General features: G+C 40.8%; 1 protein-coding gene across 3 annotated transcripts in view; it reads right to left on the bottom strand.

The window, feature by feature from the left end:
- peak1 (pseudopodium-enriched atypical kinase 1) overlaps window positions 1-19,261 on the bottom strand; it is a 102,732-nt gene that overhangs the window by 23,335 nt on the left and 60,136 nt on the right. For all 3 annotated transcript variants that reach the window (XM_026175234.1, XM_026175233.1, XM_026175235.1), the window contains one exon: window positions 1,442-4,976. In XM_026175234.1, the coding sequence (XP_026031019.1) occupies window positions 1,442-4,848 (3,407 nt within the window). In that variant the 5' untranslated portion in view covers window positions 4,849-4,976. The remainder of the gene's footprint in view (window positions 1-1,441; window positions 4,977-19,261) is intronic.

Genomic DNA, 19,261 nt, shown 5'->3' with positions numbered 1-19,261 from the left:
TTCTTACTAGTTCTACTCTGAGTCTTACACAAAAATGGACATCTACAACTAATTGGGTAAAAAATATTAATTTTGCTTTTAATATGTCCCAAGGGTTGAAATCTGTTTGTTTTTTAGTGGAACAATTTATCCTATATTGTTATCCTATATTAAAAAACCCCACATTCTGTCATAACCCCCACAATGCTGGTATTATTTCTGTTTTTGTACTTTAAGTAAAGAATATACTGTACACCACAACTGTATTAGTTTTTGGTTTTGAAATGATCACATATTTTATAGCAGTTGTTTGCAACACAATTCAACTCAAGGTTTAGTTTAGCTGAAAGTTAAAAAGGTACAATTAGTAGTTTTTTTTTAGGTTATTTAGTACAAGAAAAGGATATTGCACTCATAAATATACAGTGATTAGTTGTAATTACATCCTCCAACAAACTGATGCATTCTCATAAACTTATAAATGAATCCATTAAAAACACACAGGAGGGGAAAATGTCATGTTGACCTGCTATTTCAAATACAGTAGCCTAGATGGACATTGTTGTTTTGCCTAATTGCGTTTTATGTATGTAGTTAGAGATCAGCCACATAGGTAGTAAGCTAAAGGTGGAGGAGTAGAGAGCTTGCAGGCAAATTGTTATTTCTGTCTGCACCTTCAGATTGAAGATATGAAGGATCACACATATGGTTTATCATCGGAGAAGGGGGTCTCCTTCGTGAAAGAAGTGAAAACATGAAGGGAAGTGACAACACCACCAGCATCTGAATAAAACATCATCCTTGTCGATAAACATGATTATTTATTCCCATTTATTCACAGTTACTTAATGTGACATGTGATCATCCCGTTTCCAGACAGCTGACAACAAGCCAGCTAAACAACGACAGCATGTTATAAGCTAACATTATCCAAGCTAATTTTAGGCTTGAGTGTCCTAAAAAAATTCACATTCCCTCCGACAGTTTAAACTCTCATACAATGTGAAAATGCAATTATTTGCTATGTGTAAAGGTCTAACAATGTCAGATCCACTTCAAGGAAAGTTTAATTAACACTGGCTAACAGCAGCTAACTGTGCCTAACAGCAGCAAAAACAGCTGATCTGACTGACAGAAAGGGTCAGGATATTCATCACAACTCACCTCAGTATTGCTGTCATCGGTCAGAAGTGAGCTTCACTGACTCATATCGACATGTATCGGGCTCATTTGACAAAGTTTTAAAGCTGTTTGTCAGCACGCTCCGTAGCTAGGATTATGCAGCTGAATTGAGAGGGGTAAGACAATAGAACTCAACACTGCAATCTGCAAACCTACTAAAATCTAGTGGTGAGATTTTATGAACATGTTTGAACATGAACATGTTTCATGTTCTGACAGTATTCTTATTGAAAACCGACATTTGCTGGTTTCAGAAGACTAAACAAAAATTTTAAAATACCTTAAATCCTTGCAATTTTCTCCTCCAGCCTTGGGTGAGGATGTTGTTTTGCCTGGACTCAAAGGCCTAGGATCTTTGTTTCCGTCAGGTTTCAGTATTGTAGTTTCTCTGCACTCCTCTACCCGTAGTTCTCCTTCATCGCCGTGGCTACTGCCAGTGTCTGGTTTATAGGTGAAGATAATGGTTGGTTTCTGGGTGGGATCTTCTGCTTTTGCCTCAGTGAACCAGTGCTGATTTTGAGCTGGTGGTGGTGGAAGCATGTGAATGACAGTTCCATCAAGCCCGACAAGCTTGCCCTTCTCCTTCTCTCTCTCCAGCTTCTCCCTCTGCTCATCCTCGTCTTTCCGCCTACGAAAAAAGCTCTTGAAGGAGATCCAGCGTTTAGGTTTGGAGCTTTCTGCTAAACTACGTCTCCCTTCCCCTCCAGGACTCGCTTCACCTTCGCCAGGTCGCACTGGTGAACTGGAGGCAGAGCTCTTGGTCCAGTTTCCAAAATGTCTCTGGAGTATGTTAGAAGCATGATAAGGAGAGGATGTAGATCTTGGAGGAGGGAAGGGGGCAGTGGGCTCAGGCTGGGGGCTTGAGAGTGGGGCAGCAGCAGAGGCACTCTGAGACTTAGACAAAACTTTTGAGGGTGTGTCTTTCTTTGACTTGGAAAGACAGCCATCAGTTGGGGAAAAGAGAGACTTGGGCCGAAGAAGGGTCTCCTTAATGGCATCAGGTGGGAGGGCATATAGCTCCTCGGAATTAAAAGATTTGGTTTGTGCTGATGGGGACTCCGGAGGAGATTGAGGAGGCTGGATGGAGGCCACAATCTGTGAAAGCACAGCACTGGCTTCCTCCCTATGGCTTACAGCTGTCCCAGAAGATAAAGCTAAGCTTGTATTATCATCTTTATTGCAAGCAGCATCTCCACCTGTCTTATAAGTGTGTGTAACAATACTGGCAGTAGTGCTGGCTGCAGGTACATTTGCATTTGCAGTAATGGCAGGATTGGCGGGAGAATTTGTTGATATAGTGGGTGAGAATGCCCCACTTGTCGAGCCCATTACAGTGCTTGTCACAGTGCAAGAGTCTGTAGTGGTTCTAGGTTGTAGATTTGGTGCTTTTGACACTGCTTCAAGTGGAACCTTTGTCTCTTCAAAGGAGGCTCGCTCTGATGTTCCTCTACCAGAGAGAGTTTTCTCTGTTGAGGCGGACTGGACACTCTCAGAGGATCCAATCTCTTCATAAGTATGGCTGGCTACCCTATTACCCATCCCTTTTGTCTGTGGTAGCTCCCCACTGAGTCCCAGAAAGCTCTTATACACAGCTAGGTTATCATATGCACTTGGATTAATAACAATAGGTACCTTGACAGCATTCTTGGCACTGCGGGCATAAGCAGGCTCATCTCGGATAATAATGGGAAAAGGAGGCATGCCTGCATTATTGAAACTGTTAAATTTGATCTCTGATAAATTGGGGGATTTCACAGGTACAGTTCGAGAAGAAGATAGCCCAGCAATGGGAGAAGTGGGAGCTGACTTGTGGCTGCAGTGCTGAGTGGTCAGGGCAGGGACAGGATTATTCCCAACCCCTGAATCTATTTTAGGTATTTTTTGGCGAGGGCTTGTGCTTGATGTCCACACTTCTTGGTAACGTATGCTGCTAATCTTCTTTTGGGATGAACCTGACAGAGCAAAAGAAGTAGGTGATGTTGGCATCACAGGAGAAGACACAGATATTGGGGACATTGGAGCTACGGCCTGGGCTGAAGGAGTGCTACTAGATGTCGTAGGGCTTGAAGGCATCGATTGGTTTTTGGGTTTTTGAGAATCTGGAATCTGTTCATCTTTATTGGCCATGGATGCTGAGACATCTACTACAGTGTAAGGCTTACAGATCAATGACTTTTCCAAATTTACTACACGGTATGGTTTAGCTTGCTCCTCTGTGGGACTAAAACTTATAGTGACTGGCTGACCAGGAAGCGCTTGGGGCATTGGCATCCCTTCTCTGCCATCCTGATCCTCTAATCTGATAGCCAGGACAGCCTTGTGTGTTTCAGCTACCTTTAGTGGACTCAGTGCCCTGTTGACAGATTCCTTCTTAGGAGGAGAAGTGCAGGTGATAGGTGGCTTACAAAATGTGGGAGAATGCAAGCCATTTCGAAGGACACAGTTAGCGCTGCTACCACTGCTGGATGTTGTTCGAGAATCCTCCGGTATTGATGACGATGATTCAGGAGAAGTGGCAGACTCAGAATTTGACAGGAAGCCGCTGCCTAGCATATCGTGAGGTCCGTAGGAAATCAGCCCTCCATTGGAATCCACAGAAGGATAGCCATTTAAGATCTCATCATAGCTATCATCATAGTCCACCGCACAAATTCGCTGTAGTGAGCGGTTGCGAAGCGGCACAGTATTCCACTTTTTCCCCGCAGCAAAGGGAACGGGAGACAATGTGGCAGCACGGAAATTAGCAAATCGTGGTTGTCCTCGCATACGGATTTCCATGGCTACCAACTCTTCATCGCTTTCATCCCAGCTCTCATGCTCTTCATCATCATCCCTTTCAGTGTCTTCCTCATCATCATCATCTTCATCCTCCTCATCTTCACTTTCACTTGTAAAGTCCGGATAACAAAAGCGACCACCTTCTGTGCTGATGATCTTGGTACTATCGCTCAGGGATACCCGTTTTTGAGCAGTGCTCCCAACTCCACCACCACCACCACTACTACTTCCCATAGCCAGACAGCTTGAAGCTGGTATGCCTCTTTCTAAGGATCGTCGGTATGAACTACTGATCCGACCCCAAAACAAGTCCTTTGAGCCAGAAAGTTGCGTGGGACTAGAACCAGGGCCCAACCCAGCAATCTCTTTAAGTACATCTGTCAATCCACTGCTGTTGTTGTTATTTCCACTAGGTGTCCTTGGGCTAAGTGGTCCATAACCCTCAATCTCATCATTGTCATCCTCTCCTTCATTGTTGTTGCTGGGCCCACCAGGTCTTTTGCGGTTCAGTCCATTGCGATTCCAGACTGTGAAGGCTGATGTTTTCCCCTGCTCTATTACCTTTGGTGGTTGCTGGAGATTGCCATCTGAATCAAGTCCTGCAGAGGAGCAGGGCAGCATCATAGTGGGCTTAACAGCGATGGTTGGCTTCTTGGCCACAGGTGGACGGAAGTGTCCTGAGCGAGCAGATCCACTGCCAGTCCGCTGGGAGTTGGTGGTGGTATGGTTAGGATTGGCTCTGGCACCAGCAGCTGGAAGGTTCTGTTGCTGGGATGTTTGAGGTCTTTGCTCAGAAGGAGGCTTCCCTCCACTACTCTGAGCTAGACAGTGCAAACTCTTTGGTTTAAAGCAGTTCTTGCACTCGCCTGGTTTCCACACGTGCTCTGTGAAGGTGCTGCAGGCCGACATGGCTGCGGGTCCAGAAGGTCAGCCCTTTAGGTCAGTGGACAGGAAATCCCTCCATGAAGCTCCAAACTACAGTGAGTATCTGTAGATGAATAATGATTGAAACAATTCAAACGTGGAGGACCTCAGACCTGAAAAACACAACAGGAGAGAAAAGAATACATTCAACTTAATTCAGTTAGTTGTGCATTTAGATTTATTCATGCAACACTGGTAACAAAGAGTAGGATGAGGCAGAAAGGCAGAAGCAAAAACACAACAAAAAATAATCATCTGTGGGAGGGAGAGAATGATTCAGAAAAGCAGTATTTCAATTTCTCCATTAGGTGGCAAACTTTCTCTACTACCTCAGTCCATCCTACAGGGAGCTGATCTGTTTTCTAACCCAAAATGGTCCTACAAGACTCAGAAAGGCAAGGGGCAGAAGCAGTGGGAACTGAAACAGGTTATTTCTGTATTATTATGGACTGTTTGAGTCAAGCTTAAGTAAAATGAAGTCACTGATGTTGTTACTGAATCAAAATCCAAAACCCTATGAACTGTTACTCAGATGGAAAATGTGATTCAGCAGAGTTCACACATGATCAGTGTGACCAGTGGCTCTTGTGATACATCCATCCATCCATTTTCTTCTGCTTATCCAATTCCGGTGTGCAAGGGGGGGGGGGGGGGGGGGGGTGGTATCCCAGCTTCACAAGGTGAGTGGTGGAGTACACCCTGGAGAGGTTGCCTATCTGTCATGGGGCCAACACAAGAGACAGACAACCATTCACTCTCACATTCACACCTATTCACAATTTAGGTTTACCAACTAACTGAACCTCATGCATGTTTCTGGACTGTGGGATGAAGTCCGAGCGTGCAGAAAGAACCCAAGCAGGAAAAACGGGGAAAACATGCAAACTCCACACAGAAAAGCCCCAGACTGGACTTTACCAGGACCTTTTTGCTGTGAGGGAACAGTTCTAACCACTTTACTATGTGCAGGGCTTCTTCCGATACATATTCACATAAAATTTGATGACAATGAGGGATGACTGATGGCTATGGAAAATGTGTTATCAGGCCAGTGAGTGATTTCCTCTTAACTGTCAATATTTGATGTTTCACTGCTGGAAATTAGACTGAAATCCACAAAATATCAAAGAGTAAAGCCTCAAGGCAAAACCAAGTAAAAATAAAAATATACAAGAACATACACAGTTCACAGCCTTTGGGGTGTGACTGAAACTTATTTTCAAAATAAGCATTCAATAAGACACCTCTGTCTGTTCAATATTAAATCACCTGTTGAAATTGGGTCATTTAATATTCTCTTCATGCTGGACTGAATGCAAACAACCAAAGACCTGAAAACTGGCACTGAACCACACAGTTACTGTTTTAAGTAAAATAAACTCTAAAAACAATGGCACCTATTAAAAAAAACAACCCACTTAAAAAAAAAAAAGATCAGTGGTGAAAAATCCACACCATTCAATCTGTAAAATGACAAAGGCTGACATTTAAAACTCTGGTTATCAGCACAAGTCCAATTATCCGGTCATATTTATGTACTTCTGTAATTATACAATGCTAACAAAAAGTAGCAGAGTGATAAAGGCCCTACCCTAGTTGTTTACTAAATACATTCAAAGAAGGAAAGATGGGACTAAACATTTTTCTGGAACCCTTGTTATATCCGGTTAAGCCACACTTCAATGCAAATCATGAATCTAATGGAGGAAGAAAGACAAAGAAAAAGCCATTAGCATTTAGATGTGCTTTATCCTGATTGACCAGTCCAGCTTCTCACAGCCAATTATAACAAGCTCTGAAATACCACATTAACATCAAATCCATGGATAATAAGTGAAGTGTAACTCAAATAGCCAATTAAATTCAAGCTCAGTCCATGTTTAAATATTACACAGGAATGGTAGGTTACATAATCTGTTTATGCAGTTTATGCACCATTTCTAAAACTAGCCTGCCATCAACAGATTATTTTCAAGGAAAAAATAAAATAAAATACAATAAAACAGTTAACTACAAAAGAAGGTGCATAAAAAAAAAAGCAATAAAAAGCAATAAATTTAAGTGTTGTTTTCTAAACCAATATTATGTCTTTGGCTGGGATTTAAGAGCTTATTCAGCTTTGCTTGACATATAGGGTCCACCAATGGACTATTTTAAAACACTTGGGCTGGTCTCACAAGTGAATATGCTTTATAGGTAAAAAGACATCCAAACACAGATTTTCAGAATGTTTTTTTAAGGCAACCAAATAACAATCATGCAGACATTCTACAATGACCACCTGTGAAACTTAAAATGCAATATTAACAGAACAATGTTAAGAGAACCTTGGTTTTTCTTCTCTTCTGACAGTTTATCACAAAAGCATTAGCAAATTAATATTTACCTAATTAAATCTTTGAGTATTTTGCACTTTTATGACTGAACTTAGCAGTTAACCAAATAAAGCTGTGGATGACTCATAGCAGAGCTGATATCAGCAGGGTTAGGTGAATCATGGACGTCAGGTCCCATACGGAAGGATGTTACAATGACAACACCCCGCCCAGGGCCAGACACAATAAAAGAGGAACTCCTGAATCAAACTCTGCTGACCGAGTCACATTGGGCGGGAGAAGATTTATCCTGTTACACCGAACAGGCTGCATCCACACAGGAAACAGTGGCTGTAATTCACACAATATTATTCCAAAGCTGTCACAGTGTGACACGTAGGCACTGTGGCAGACTTTCAAAAAGTAACTTTCTAAAGCCCAAGAAAGCCCAGTGTGTCTGTGAAAGGACCTTAACGGTATTTCTGCTCGTTTACAGTGACGGCACGTATCATTGTTTTGTCCAATTCTGACCCTTACAGGACAACATATTAGGACTTTGCTTTTTCACATGTGCTTTTAAAAATCGAAAGGACGCCCGCCTTATCTTTACAGGAGAGCCCAAACACCCCACACAGGAAGGTTATTCATGCCACTGGCATTCAGTACCCACAGGTTGTTGCCATACATGAGGGTGGGAATGTAGATCGATCAGTAAATCAACAGCTTCACTTTCATACTTAGACCAGTACAGCATCCGCAATACTGCAGATACTGCACCAATCCGCCTGCCACTCTTCCACTCCCTTCTTCCCTCACTTGTGAACAAAACCCTGAGGCACTTGAGATCCTCCAGCAACTCATTCCCAACCCTGATTTAGCATGCCACTTTTCAGACTCAGAACCATGGCCTCAGACTCAGAGGTGCCACTTCTCATCCTAGCTGCTTTACAACTGGCTGCAAACTGCTCCAGCGCAAACTGTGGGTCATTGCTCCATGAACATCCACGAGATCCTGAGACTTAAGGATCTCACTTTTTTCAACAATGCTTTGCACACTAAAAAAATGCAGCTAAGATGTAGACCTGGCAGACTTTGTAAGTGCATTATTTCTTCCCTGACAGACAGCAGATGGAGGGGAGGAAGCGAGCAGTTTTCTGTGGAAATCAGGAAAAAAAGACTCCTTATTGTGTTTATTGACTCCAAATCAGTTTGGTGAAATTATGAGCAGCAGCTATCAGGGTGCTTTCTAATAAGATACTTCACTTTTCATTGTTGCCATAATTCTGATCACACTTGAGAGAATTGGGAAATATCAGATATTTAATGTGTCACATCCACAAATCCACCAGTAGAAACCACCCGTGATGGACGTGACAACATATTTTACTTTTTTCTTCTCCCTCATTAAAATTCTGCTGCTGTTTGATTTTATTTTCAAATCCTGTCACAGTGGGAGCTAATATGACACTGCACCCAGCAACAAGTAAAACATATTTGTATATTATAGATTTTTTCTGAGCAAAACTAGATCCATGATGTAACTTACAAGACCTCCCACCACCTGTTCTTGCATGACTGCAGCACACTGCAACACTTTTGGTCAAAACCCTAAAAATTTACTATAAATGTAACACTAACAATCACAGATTATTTACATTTAATGATCAGAGCATCTGCAATAATAAATCAAACTGCTTGGAAAGAAGCATTTCTCTAAACCGTTTGCTCATTTTCATCATAAATAAAAGCTGATGCACAAGGACAAAAATTATAATGAAAAGTATTGACTCCATCAACGAATAAAAACAAGATGAAAATATTCTAGAGAGATGAGATCCAATCAGAACTGAATAAGTTTTGTAGAAAGGCGGGAAGAGTTTGATCCAATCAGAATTAATCTCCTTGTTTAGTAATGTTGGAGGAACACATTTCAGCAGCCCTCGGGGAACAGTACAGCTAGCTCCCACACTTGTTTCTCATGAATACGTAACATGTTAACACTTAGGAAGAAAAGAAGAGTCAAGGGAAAATAATTTTTAAACCCATTACAGCAACGTTCTCCAGTAAAAACAGGAGAACATTTTTACAAGTTATATTTTAGTCAACCGAATCAACTTTAGGTTTGGCCGACAACAATCTTATATTCTACAATGTTTAGTTGACTAAAACCAAAAGAACCTAGATGCCAAAACTAAATGACATTTTAGTCAAATTTAAAATTTAAAATTTGCTTTTAGAATTAACACTGGGGAAAAAAAATAGTAAATGGTAAATGGCCTGTATTTGTATAGCACTTTTCTAGTCCCTAGGGACCCCAAAGTGCTTTACACATCCAGTCATCCACCCATTCACACACACATTCACACACTGGTGATGGCAAGCTACATCGTAGCCACAGCCACCCTGGTGCGCACTGACAGAGGCGAGGCTGCCGGACACTGGCGCCACCGGACTCTGACCACCACCAGTAGGCAACGGGTGAAGTGTCTTGCCCAAGGACACAACGACCGAGACTGTCCAAGCTGGGGCTCGAACCAGCAACCTTCCAATTACAAGGCGAACTCCCAACTCTTGAGCCACGATTGCCCCCAAAAAAGAAAGACTGGACAGATAACATCAAGAATACATAATAAGTATTAACAAGTCTTTGCAGATATTTGAGAATAGGGGATGAAATAATAGAATATGTAGATACCAGGACAATCTAGGACAACCCAGGACAAATGAAGCACCGGATGACTTCTCTTATACCAATTAATCTTTTCGTAAACCACGAAAAGCAGCTCACACAGCTCAACGTGAGGGACACAGTCATTAAACTATAATACATCCGACTTGATGCAGAAAGAAAGAGAAAACCATCGTGACACAAGAAATCCCTCTGGCTTATGCAATCGACTTTGTTTCAACATTAACATGATCCTAAATGCAGTTCTCCTTTTTTTTGCAATAAAAGTGTTCCTACTTATGGCCATCAGCCAAATTATAGACATCTATTTTTGTGTTGCTTTCATTATGTAACAAATATTATGCAACACAGCGGAAATGTGATGAATAACAATACAGCAAATTGGATCCAATACTAATAAAAACAATGATAAACAGACATTTTGCTCACTAACACAGGAATGCTTTTCCCCCTCGCTTTGTTTGGGATTATTTTATCATAGACATTGCTTTATTGATCTCATCTTTGTGCGTTTCTACTATCTGAATCTGCAGCATTTCCATTAGTGTGGACAGTCGTATTTTCTCTTTCTTAGAAGCTGCTTTTCCATTTATCCAGAATATAGGAAATAACCACCTTTTCTACCAAACATAAATACTGATTAATAAACGCATAATTTATCTACAGTCTACTGCTGTCTACTCATTTATTCTCCCCCATCTTGTGTTTTTGTTTATCACCGACTTTCCTTTCATGTATATTTGATGAGGCCAAGGCATTAGTGACAATTTAAACGGATCCCTTTATGTCAGTAAAGACAGATAATACAGGTAATGAAATGCTCTTCATCAAAATTGTAATGGCATCCTAGAAAATTAGATTTTTTTGTGCCTAGAAAGATAAGTGCATAATCAACATAAAGTTGAGACATCTTCTATCTCTAACAAATTGTCACGAGGACACGGGACATCCCTCACTGCTTGTTCGAAATTAGGTTACAGCATTACGAAAATGTTGCCATTTAATGAAGTAGCAATGAATGAAGGAAATCTGGCTAATCTATAGGATGGCTTCATGACTATTTTCATTAGCATAGTTATCAAACAGAACCAAGCATTTCATTAGGAATTTTAACCCAGCAACTCAAACTGGAATTGGAGCACGGTGTGGGTGGGAACAAGCTAACGCCGGGTGTTATGTGCTGTCTCAGCTTAGCAGAAAACTTTGTCAGCTGTACGACTGTTATTTTGTTTTGGAAACGGTCACTTACATGTGTCAGCCTGCTGTTCACAAATTATCTGTTGGCACCACATATTGCAGTCACTATTGCTATGACTGTAATCTACCAGTTGCCAGCCACTTCCAATGAAACTCAGAAGCGCACTCGGGTCACCTTTTCAAAGAATTTAGGATTCACTGTGAACTGCACATCAGCTTAGATTGCAATGATTTGGAAATCACTTAAATCTTATTTCCACTTCTAAATGGCACAGATGCAACATCACATGTTGAAACTGGTTGTTTTTATTGTTTTAGCAAAAATATATGAATTCACTTTTTATCTACATTTCACACAGTGTCCCAAATTTTCTGGAAAGGATTTGAGGTTGTGTTACATGTAAATAAAGAATAGATTATTACATAATTACATGGGGAAATATGTGTTTGAGCCAAATCCCCAAATCAAACTCAGATAATGCTCTTTGTGTCTTATAATTATCTTATAATTATGTTGCATCTCATAAGAATTATAATGTTTGTTGTGTACGAGCAGCTGCCCCAAAGTCTCCTCTCCACTCATTTCCAAAAGCTCTTCTGTCTCATCTGCATTTCTTCCTCCTCCATTCTTTTCCCTCGCAAAGTTTTTTTTCTTTGTTGTTTTGTCTTTTTCCCTGTGGCTCAAAAATTTCCCACTCTTTCTCCCTACCCACTCTCTTCTTATTCAGGCCGTTTACTGAAGGCTTTCTTTTTTCCCCACTGTTGCTTTGTCTTCTGAGATATGCAAATCTGTCTCTCTCCTGCCCCGCTTTATTTCAAACAGCACTTCAAGCAGAAGCTGTGAGACTTAAATTATGCAAACCAACACCACCAAACACCAGAGCTACAAGGTGTCCCACACGCAATTACACCATCCAACCCATTGCCAACAAAGACACCTTTACACTTTACTGTGAACACCAACAACATACCATGACTTGCATGTGAACACCAAATCTGTGACAAAATGGATTATGCATTCACTTGGTAAACTACATCTGTGATTACATAACATGTTTTGACTTTCGACTCCACCTGTCCACATGTCCGGAACCAGATGTTGAACACCAAATTGCTTCAACTGGGAAGGCCACCAACTTGCTAAAGAGCTGCAATGAGCTTTTGAACCTATGTGTGTCAAGAGCCAGAAACAAGCAGTCCTGTCCAACTATGAGCCTTTTTATTTACATGTGTTTTATTTTCAACCAAAACTATTGCAATCTATAGATCAGTTCCACACTGAGTGATTTACTGAGGGACTAATGATTATTTTCAATATTGACTGACATCTGTGGTTTAGGAGAAACGTGAACATACAGTACTGTAAACAACAACAACAACAACAACAAAAAACATGTTGAGCTACCCCTGATTTCTTTACATTTTGATTTTCGGGTCATTGTTTTAAAGTGGTCTTTCTGAAAGACTTTCAAAGTTTTTGTTTGGACATTGGCTGCTTTTTCACTCACTTTCAGTCCAGTCCTTGTGCCTAACAATTTTCTGACTGAGAGATGCATCTGGCTCTGCAGATGAATCCACCGTCTTCTGAAGCTCATCAAAAATTGTCCCCATGGAAGGGTGGCTGTCAAGGAGCCATTCTTAAAGAAGGGAAAAACGAGGTATCCCAATTTACATATAAACAGGACTGAAAATCAGTGGTGACAGGTTTTACGGAGTGACAAATCCAAACTAGAAATTTCTGGTTCAAATTGTTGTTAACACAGGGACAGGAGAGAGCTGCAATAGTGAGTATCTACAATCATCAGTAAAACAGGATGTGTCACGGCTTAGGGGTGTATTTCAGCCAGTGGTGTTGGGGATCTCAGCAAAACTGATAGAATTATGAAGACAGAAAAACACAGTCTGATTTGGACCCACCATGCAATACCATCTGCAAAGTGTCTGGTAAAGTGATCTCAACCACACTGCCAATGCAAAAAAACACAAGACTGCCTCCAACACACAATGAAACACTACCAGTCACGGATTGGCCTCTCCAGAACCCGGACCTCAACGTTATTCAGGTAGTGTGGGATCATCCTGAGTGGAACGAAAGGCAGCCAACATCCAAAGAAAAGCTTTAAATGTCCTTCAAGAAGCCTGGAGATTCCTGAAGATTAAAGAAATGGTAAGAAATCTTGCCTGAGAGAGTTCTCACGCTGTGTTGAATACTAAAGGTGGTCATCCCAAATATTGACTTTCAAGGTCATTAGAATTGTACAAACTCAACAATAAATATGTTTGCAAACGACTCATTAAATTCCTGCAGCCAACAAAATATAAAGAAACAGGGGAGACTCAAGACTTTTTTCACAGTACTGTAACATGATGCGACTTCCCTATTCTTCTTGCTCAAAAATAAAAGGTTGCACAAAGTGAATCATGGCTAAGAGCAACATATAAACAACAAACAAAAGCCTAATTATCAAGCCTATTGTCCAGTGAAAATAATGGCAAACAAACAAATGATATTTAAGAGTATTAGTTCACAACAATGAAGATTTAAAATTTCCACAGCTTACTCTACACTATGCAGATCTGATGACAACACACAATGTAGAAGTCAGCTGGATTTCTGGAAAAACAAAACAAAAACAACAACAACAAAAATGGTCCAATGCAGAAGCAACTAGGATGAACAAGGATTCACTTGCATCAGCTCACCTACACACACTCTGAAGGATAAGACAGGGATTCACAAACACCCCCACAAACAATCAAAAAGGAGTAGAGGGACAGCTGCCAAACAATGTAAGCAAATATGATCCAGCGTCACAGCAATTTTAGTTTCTTTATAAAAGAAATGTTTTTTATACAGCCTGTCAGAAAATGTAAAAGCTACATAAGGAAATGCATTGTGGGGCTTTTTGTTAAGTTTTTTGTGGTACACAATCCAAATCTTAGCCTAATTAAGACTCGTGTGTGTTTCTTTTAATTGTTATTATTTTGTCCACCATATAAAGTTGACTTCATCTCAAAGGGACTTGTGCTGTCAGTGATTCCTGTCAGCGAGTAGGCCGCAAGACAGTATATCGAAATCTGACAGCTCTATGAAGACAACCGTGGCTGCTGTCATAATGAGCATTCACAAGACAAAAAGCACACACACACACACACACACACACACACACACACACACACACGCCTAAATGCATAATTCAATCCCATATTCCCACAAAAATGTAGAAACTTTGGTGGTGCCACTTGTGGCTTTCTCTCAATGACAAAAATCTGAAAACAACAAACTACTCATACCGATGATAAACATCACACAAACCAACAAAGCTTTGTCTCATTAAAAACAAAGACAGTCAAATAAGATGAGGACTGAGGGCAGGTTTCTGCTTTACCCTTCATTTTTTACATTTTTTCCCCCAATCAAATCAGTGCAAGGTAGTCGTTCATATGAGATGCAGTGCTGACCGATGATCTGTGACCATCTGCTCCTCATTTGATAGCAGCAAACACTGTCTGGTTTTGTGCCAGGCGAGATATCACACAGCACCTGCTGCTTGGTGCCACTACCACCAAGTCACAAGCCCCCGTGGGACTGCCAAGTGAGACCCAGATTTGTACTGGGATAAGAATAACTTCTCGAGAGGGTCTGGTGGGATAGAACTTTATTTACTGAAATCTACTCTAGGAATGCCTAAAACATTCATCTCAATGTGCGGCCTTTTAAAAAAACAAAAACAAAAAAGCAATAGTTCAAGGAGTCAGTTAAATATGCAGCAAACCAACACAGATGTTAGCAAAAAGATGAAATTGATTAGAAAGAAAACCTCTCTCTGGGACTCCTACTTCTTACACTTGAAAGCCCATTTTTTAAACTCCTATCTCACCACATCTCCCCGTACTTTTTTTTTATTCACCCAATACACCTGAGGCTTCCTCATCATTGCCCTCCATCAGTCACAGCTGAGTGAACTGACGCACCAGAGATATACTCATTCTAAAGAAGATAAAGCATGTGGGACCTGTCGGAGGCAGCCTGCAAGGATGTCACTATGTGTTTAGCAACCAGTACATCTAAACCAGAGCGGAGCCCAACCGGCCCAACCTCATCGCTCTTCCTGTTACCACCTGCTTGAGACTGACTCAGGTAGGCACTGGTGTCTAGTTGTGTGGCTGGGCTAGCTGAAGAGATCAGGATGCAACAATTCTGTCTGTCTGAATGTGAGACACTAAGATAGAAAACCTACTGTTTGTTAGAAGAACAGTTTAGTTTGATAACATTTATGTTGAACTGAAATATAACCAATGATATATCAGCAAGTTTGAATGCAGTTTGTAGGCAAAAGTACACAGGCTCTGGGCTCTGGTTAGAATCAGTGATTTGTTTGATTCATGACAAGATAAAATACTGCCAGAGGTCTTTTAACAAAAACACTTGTGGGTAGAGAATGTAGAGAATCCATTTTCTTTTGCCTCAATTTAAAATGTATTTCTTGTCATTTTCTTCACTGCTTATTCAATATATGCTTTTGATAACACATCATTACATCATCCTGTACTGGAGGCAATAATGCTGTTGCTTTTTACTCCTCAAACAGAGGTTTGAGGAATTCCGACGTATGTTCATACCTGGGCTGACGACCAAATATCAAACTAAGGGTAGATGATTTATAAAAACGGAAACAGAATCCACCCATTCAAAGGCTGAGCAAGGCATTCCACACATCTTTCTACCCAGTAACACTTTCTACTTTCTCCTGGGGGATCCTGAGGCATTCGAAGGCCAGACAAGATATATAATCTCTCCAGTGAGTTCTGGGTGTACCCTGGGGTCTCCTTCCAGTTGGACGACTGAGACCTTTCAACACCCGAGCAGCAGCTCTACTCCGATATCCTTTTAGACATTCAAGCTCCTCACCCTATCTCTAAGGCAGAGCCTAGCCACGTTATGGAGTAAACTCATTTCAGTCCCTTGTATTTGTGCCCTTGATGTCTCAGTCATTACCCAGATCTCTGCTGGTACATAGATGCATTGGCAAATCAAGTTTTTCATGCCTTTCAGCTTGGTTCTTTCTTCATCACAAGAGTGGATGAGATGTCTGCATTAATGCTGACACTGCATCAATCAAATAAACACATAGCAGGAGAATTTTTAACTTCCAGGTAAGAAACAATATGACTGTAAACAAGACACAAGAACTTACCACCAACACAAATGTAAAGATCTACCTCATATTGTTATATCGTTCACATGAAAAGTCTTCACACATTTAAAGAATATCATGTACATATAGGGCAATCTGTTGAGTCAAAAAAGGCTTAATTTGGGGGATATGGAGACACAGAGAGCCACAGCATAGTAGTGAGACTGTTAAAAAAACAGACAAACCAGTCAAAGATGTGAAACCGTGACCAATGAATGGGAGATGAGCGCTTGAGATGTAGAGAAGCAAGGCACCAGAACCACAAGCAGGAAACTCGTGTTAAATTTCTAAATCAGATTCTGCTACACTTACCTCTCCACAGAGAGGCAATGTTTTTCCCTTGAGAAAAATCAGAATACTGAGGACAGGAGCTCATTTCCCACCCAGAGCACGTTTATTGAGAGGGAGTGGAAGCTCGCTGAGCCTGGTACATAATAGCAGAATAACCAAGGCTGAAAGCTGAAGCCATGAGGAGATGGGATATGGGATTTTCTGCTGCTTTATGGCAGAGGGCTTGAATGATAAGACAGCCGTAGCAGTGGGATAGACAAGAGCAGAATAGATATGAAATAGGGATGGAACTGCAGAGCTCGATGCCAGGAAGTGTGAGAAAGCAGGGCATGCTGTTGTTTGTTAAGCCGAGAAAAAGTCGTCGTCTTCTACCACAAGTTCATTAGAGAAGAAAACCACTGTCATATATTCTTTGAGTGCAACATCAAAAGCTTTCAAGATGTTATTTTGGAGGGAAGGAAAATAGGCCACGAAGCACACAGAGCATTACTGTTAGTGATGCTGCAGTTAGCCAATGTCACTTTTTACCAGGCTTCATGTTTTCGAGGGCCCATCAACCAGCCAGCTGCAAGGACAAAAAGCTTTATAATATGACTTATTTCTTGAGGTCAGAGATGGCTGACAAATGAAAGAAAAAATGTGGAACTTGTGGGAATCAGGTGACTCAGTTTTGCTGTGTTTGGGAGTGGTTTGTTCATTCACAGGGCACAGAGTCACTGAATGTTTTGATAAGAAATGACGATGAAAATGACATCATACGTTATGTTTTGAGGAAATGATCAGCGAAAACACAACTGCATGTCTATGGGAAATTTTAGGCCACCATGTTAGACACCACTCTCACAACATAAATGATCAAATAAAAGAATATTTCTTTTGGAGGAAGGGTGTTTTATCACTCCCTTAGAGCTCTAGGGACTTAAGGAGTCATCACTAAGGATCACTGAAGCAGAACTTGATGGATCAACACTTTATATTGATCTTCTTTTTCTTTGAGATCCATCGGAGATGAGTCCCTGGAACTCTACTGGACGGATAATCACTTCTCCAACATTAGTAGTTGGCTCTTCGGCTGCCTTTTGCCAGATGTTGAAGTTTTTAAGTTTATGAGTTCAAAACAAGTTGGTTTTTCATGATGCTTTAATTGCACTAGCCTGGCAACTGCTAGACTGTTGGAGCTGCACCAACATTATTTTTTCTCTCTGACAAGCGTACACATCCATTCTCTTTGTTTCAGTCTTTGCTTCAACCAGTGTAAAGCTAACCTGCCTAAAGTGTTTTGCTGTATTGTACTGAAATCTGCTATTATTAGGCAGCTAACATATAAACTGACATATTCAGTCCTACAGTCCTGCAAATCGGAAACTTTATTGGTTGGTTCTTGTATAAATAATTTTGACAGCGTGTCATAAGCTATATTAAACATGTCCGTTTGGTGTACAGATAGTGAAAGTAATGGTTCTGAGCAGCAGTTTCAGCACATTGATGAAGTGCTTTCAAAGAGCAGCAAATGAAGTTCGGGCTTCACTTATTGCCTCCTTTCCACAGATTTTCTCTGCTCATCCAGGGATTTAAAGTGATGCCCTTCAAGCATTTCTCAGAGTTTTCTAAGTACTGACTCCTTAAATAACAGTAGTATCCAAGACTAATTTATTCACTTAGTCAAGGGTCCTACTGCTATGTAACAAGTTTCTCTACAATTATCTTTGGTTAAAAAAAATGGAACAAAAATAATTACATTGCAGGCCCACTAATATGGACTCATGTTACTTCTGTGGCAACAGTGGTTTAAGCCGTGTCCTGTAGATGTAGATGAGCGTGCACACAAGTGTTGGTACACGGCAGCCTTGTTTCAATTTCTCAAGCAAGTCCACTCCAAGTTATGGCTGACTCGCTCCCTAGTTCTGACCAAATTTCAGCTCGTTTTCAGCAATGCTGCCAAAATGACTTCACAGTCCGTATCTCCAGTTTTAAGGAGTTTTTCCAGGAAGCATGCCTCTCACTAGCTGCCCAATTGAACTTGTGTCCTAAGTACAGTCAACCATTCATTTTACTGCACAACTGAGATGAAATTTTTCACCTCTCTTTGTTAACTTAAAAATCAGCTTCAGTCCCTATTACATCTCCTCTGGCATTAATGAGCTGAAATAAACATTAATGATCTCATTGGAAATGGAGGAGTTCCAAAGAAGCATCAGCAATATCACTAGCTGGATCTTACAGTGTCTTTATGAGGGATGTTTATGTTCACAAGTACTGACTCCAAGAAGGCAGGTCGAACAAAAAGATGGATTTTCACAGCAACTGGTGAATCCCATTAAAAAGACACAAGTTTCACATAAAAGGATGAATAGCCGAACATTAAAAGCAACCAGTTTAGGATTTATTAGCTAAAAAGATTTATGTGTCTTAAGTGCACTAATTTGGTTACACACCAGTAAGAGATAAATCATTCAACTTATGTTGACATGACCTGCAGAGCAGGCAACAGGGAGAAAACAGCCACTAAGGAAATACAACTCAGACACAGCTAAGTAAAAACAAAGCTCAATTACAGGCTTAACTATAAGAGTTATGTTCCAACAAATGAGCAGTACTGAGAGACATGGTATGTAACCTACAGAATGTTCAATAGTCACTTTCACAATCCAAACAAGTTACAGAGCCAACAATATGCAGACCACCAAGGAAGCCAGACAACAGAAAGG

This window comes from Astatotilapia calliptera, chromosome 7 (genome assembly GCF_900246225.1).
Source record: "Astatotilapia calliptera chromosome 7, fAstCal1.2, whole genome shotgun sequence".
Lineage (NCBI taxonomy): Eukaryota > Metazoa > Chordata > Actinopteri > Cichliformes > Cichlidae > Astatotilapia > Astatotilapia calliptera.
The sequence above is the reverse complement of the archived record's forward strand: the minus strand, read 5'-3'. Positions and strand labels throughout refer to the sequence as shown.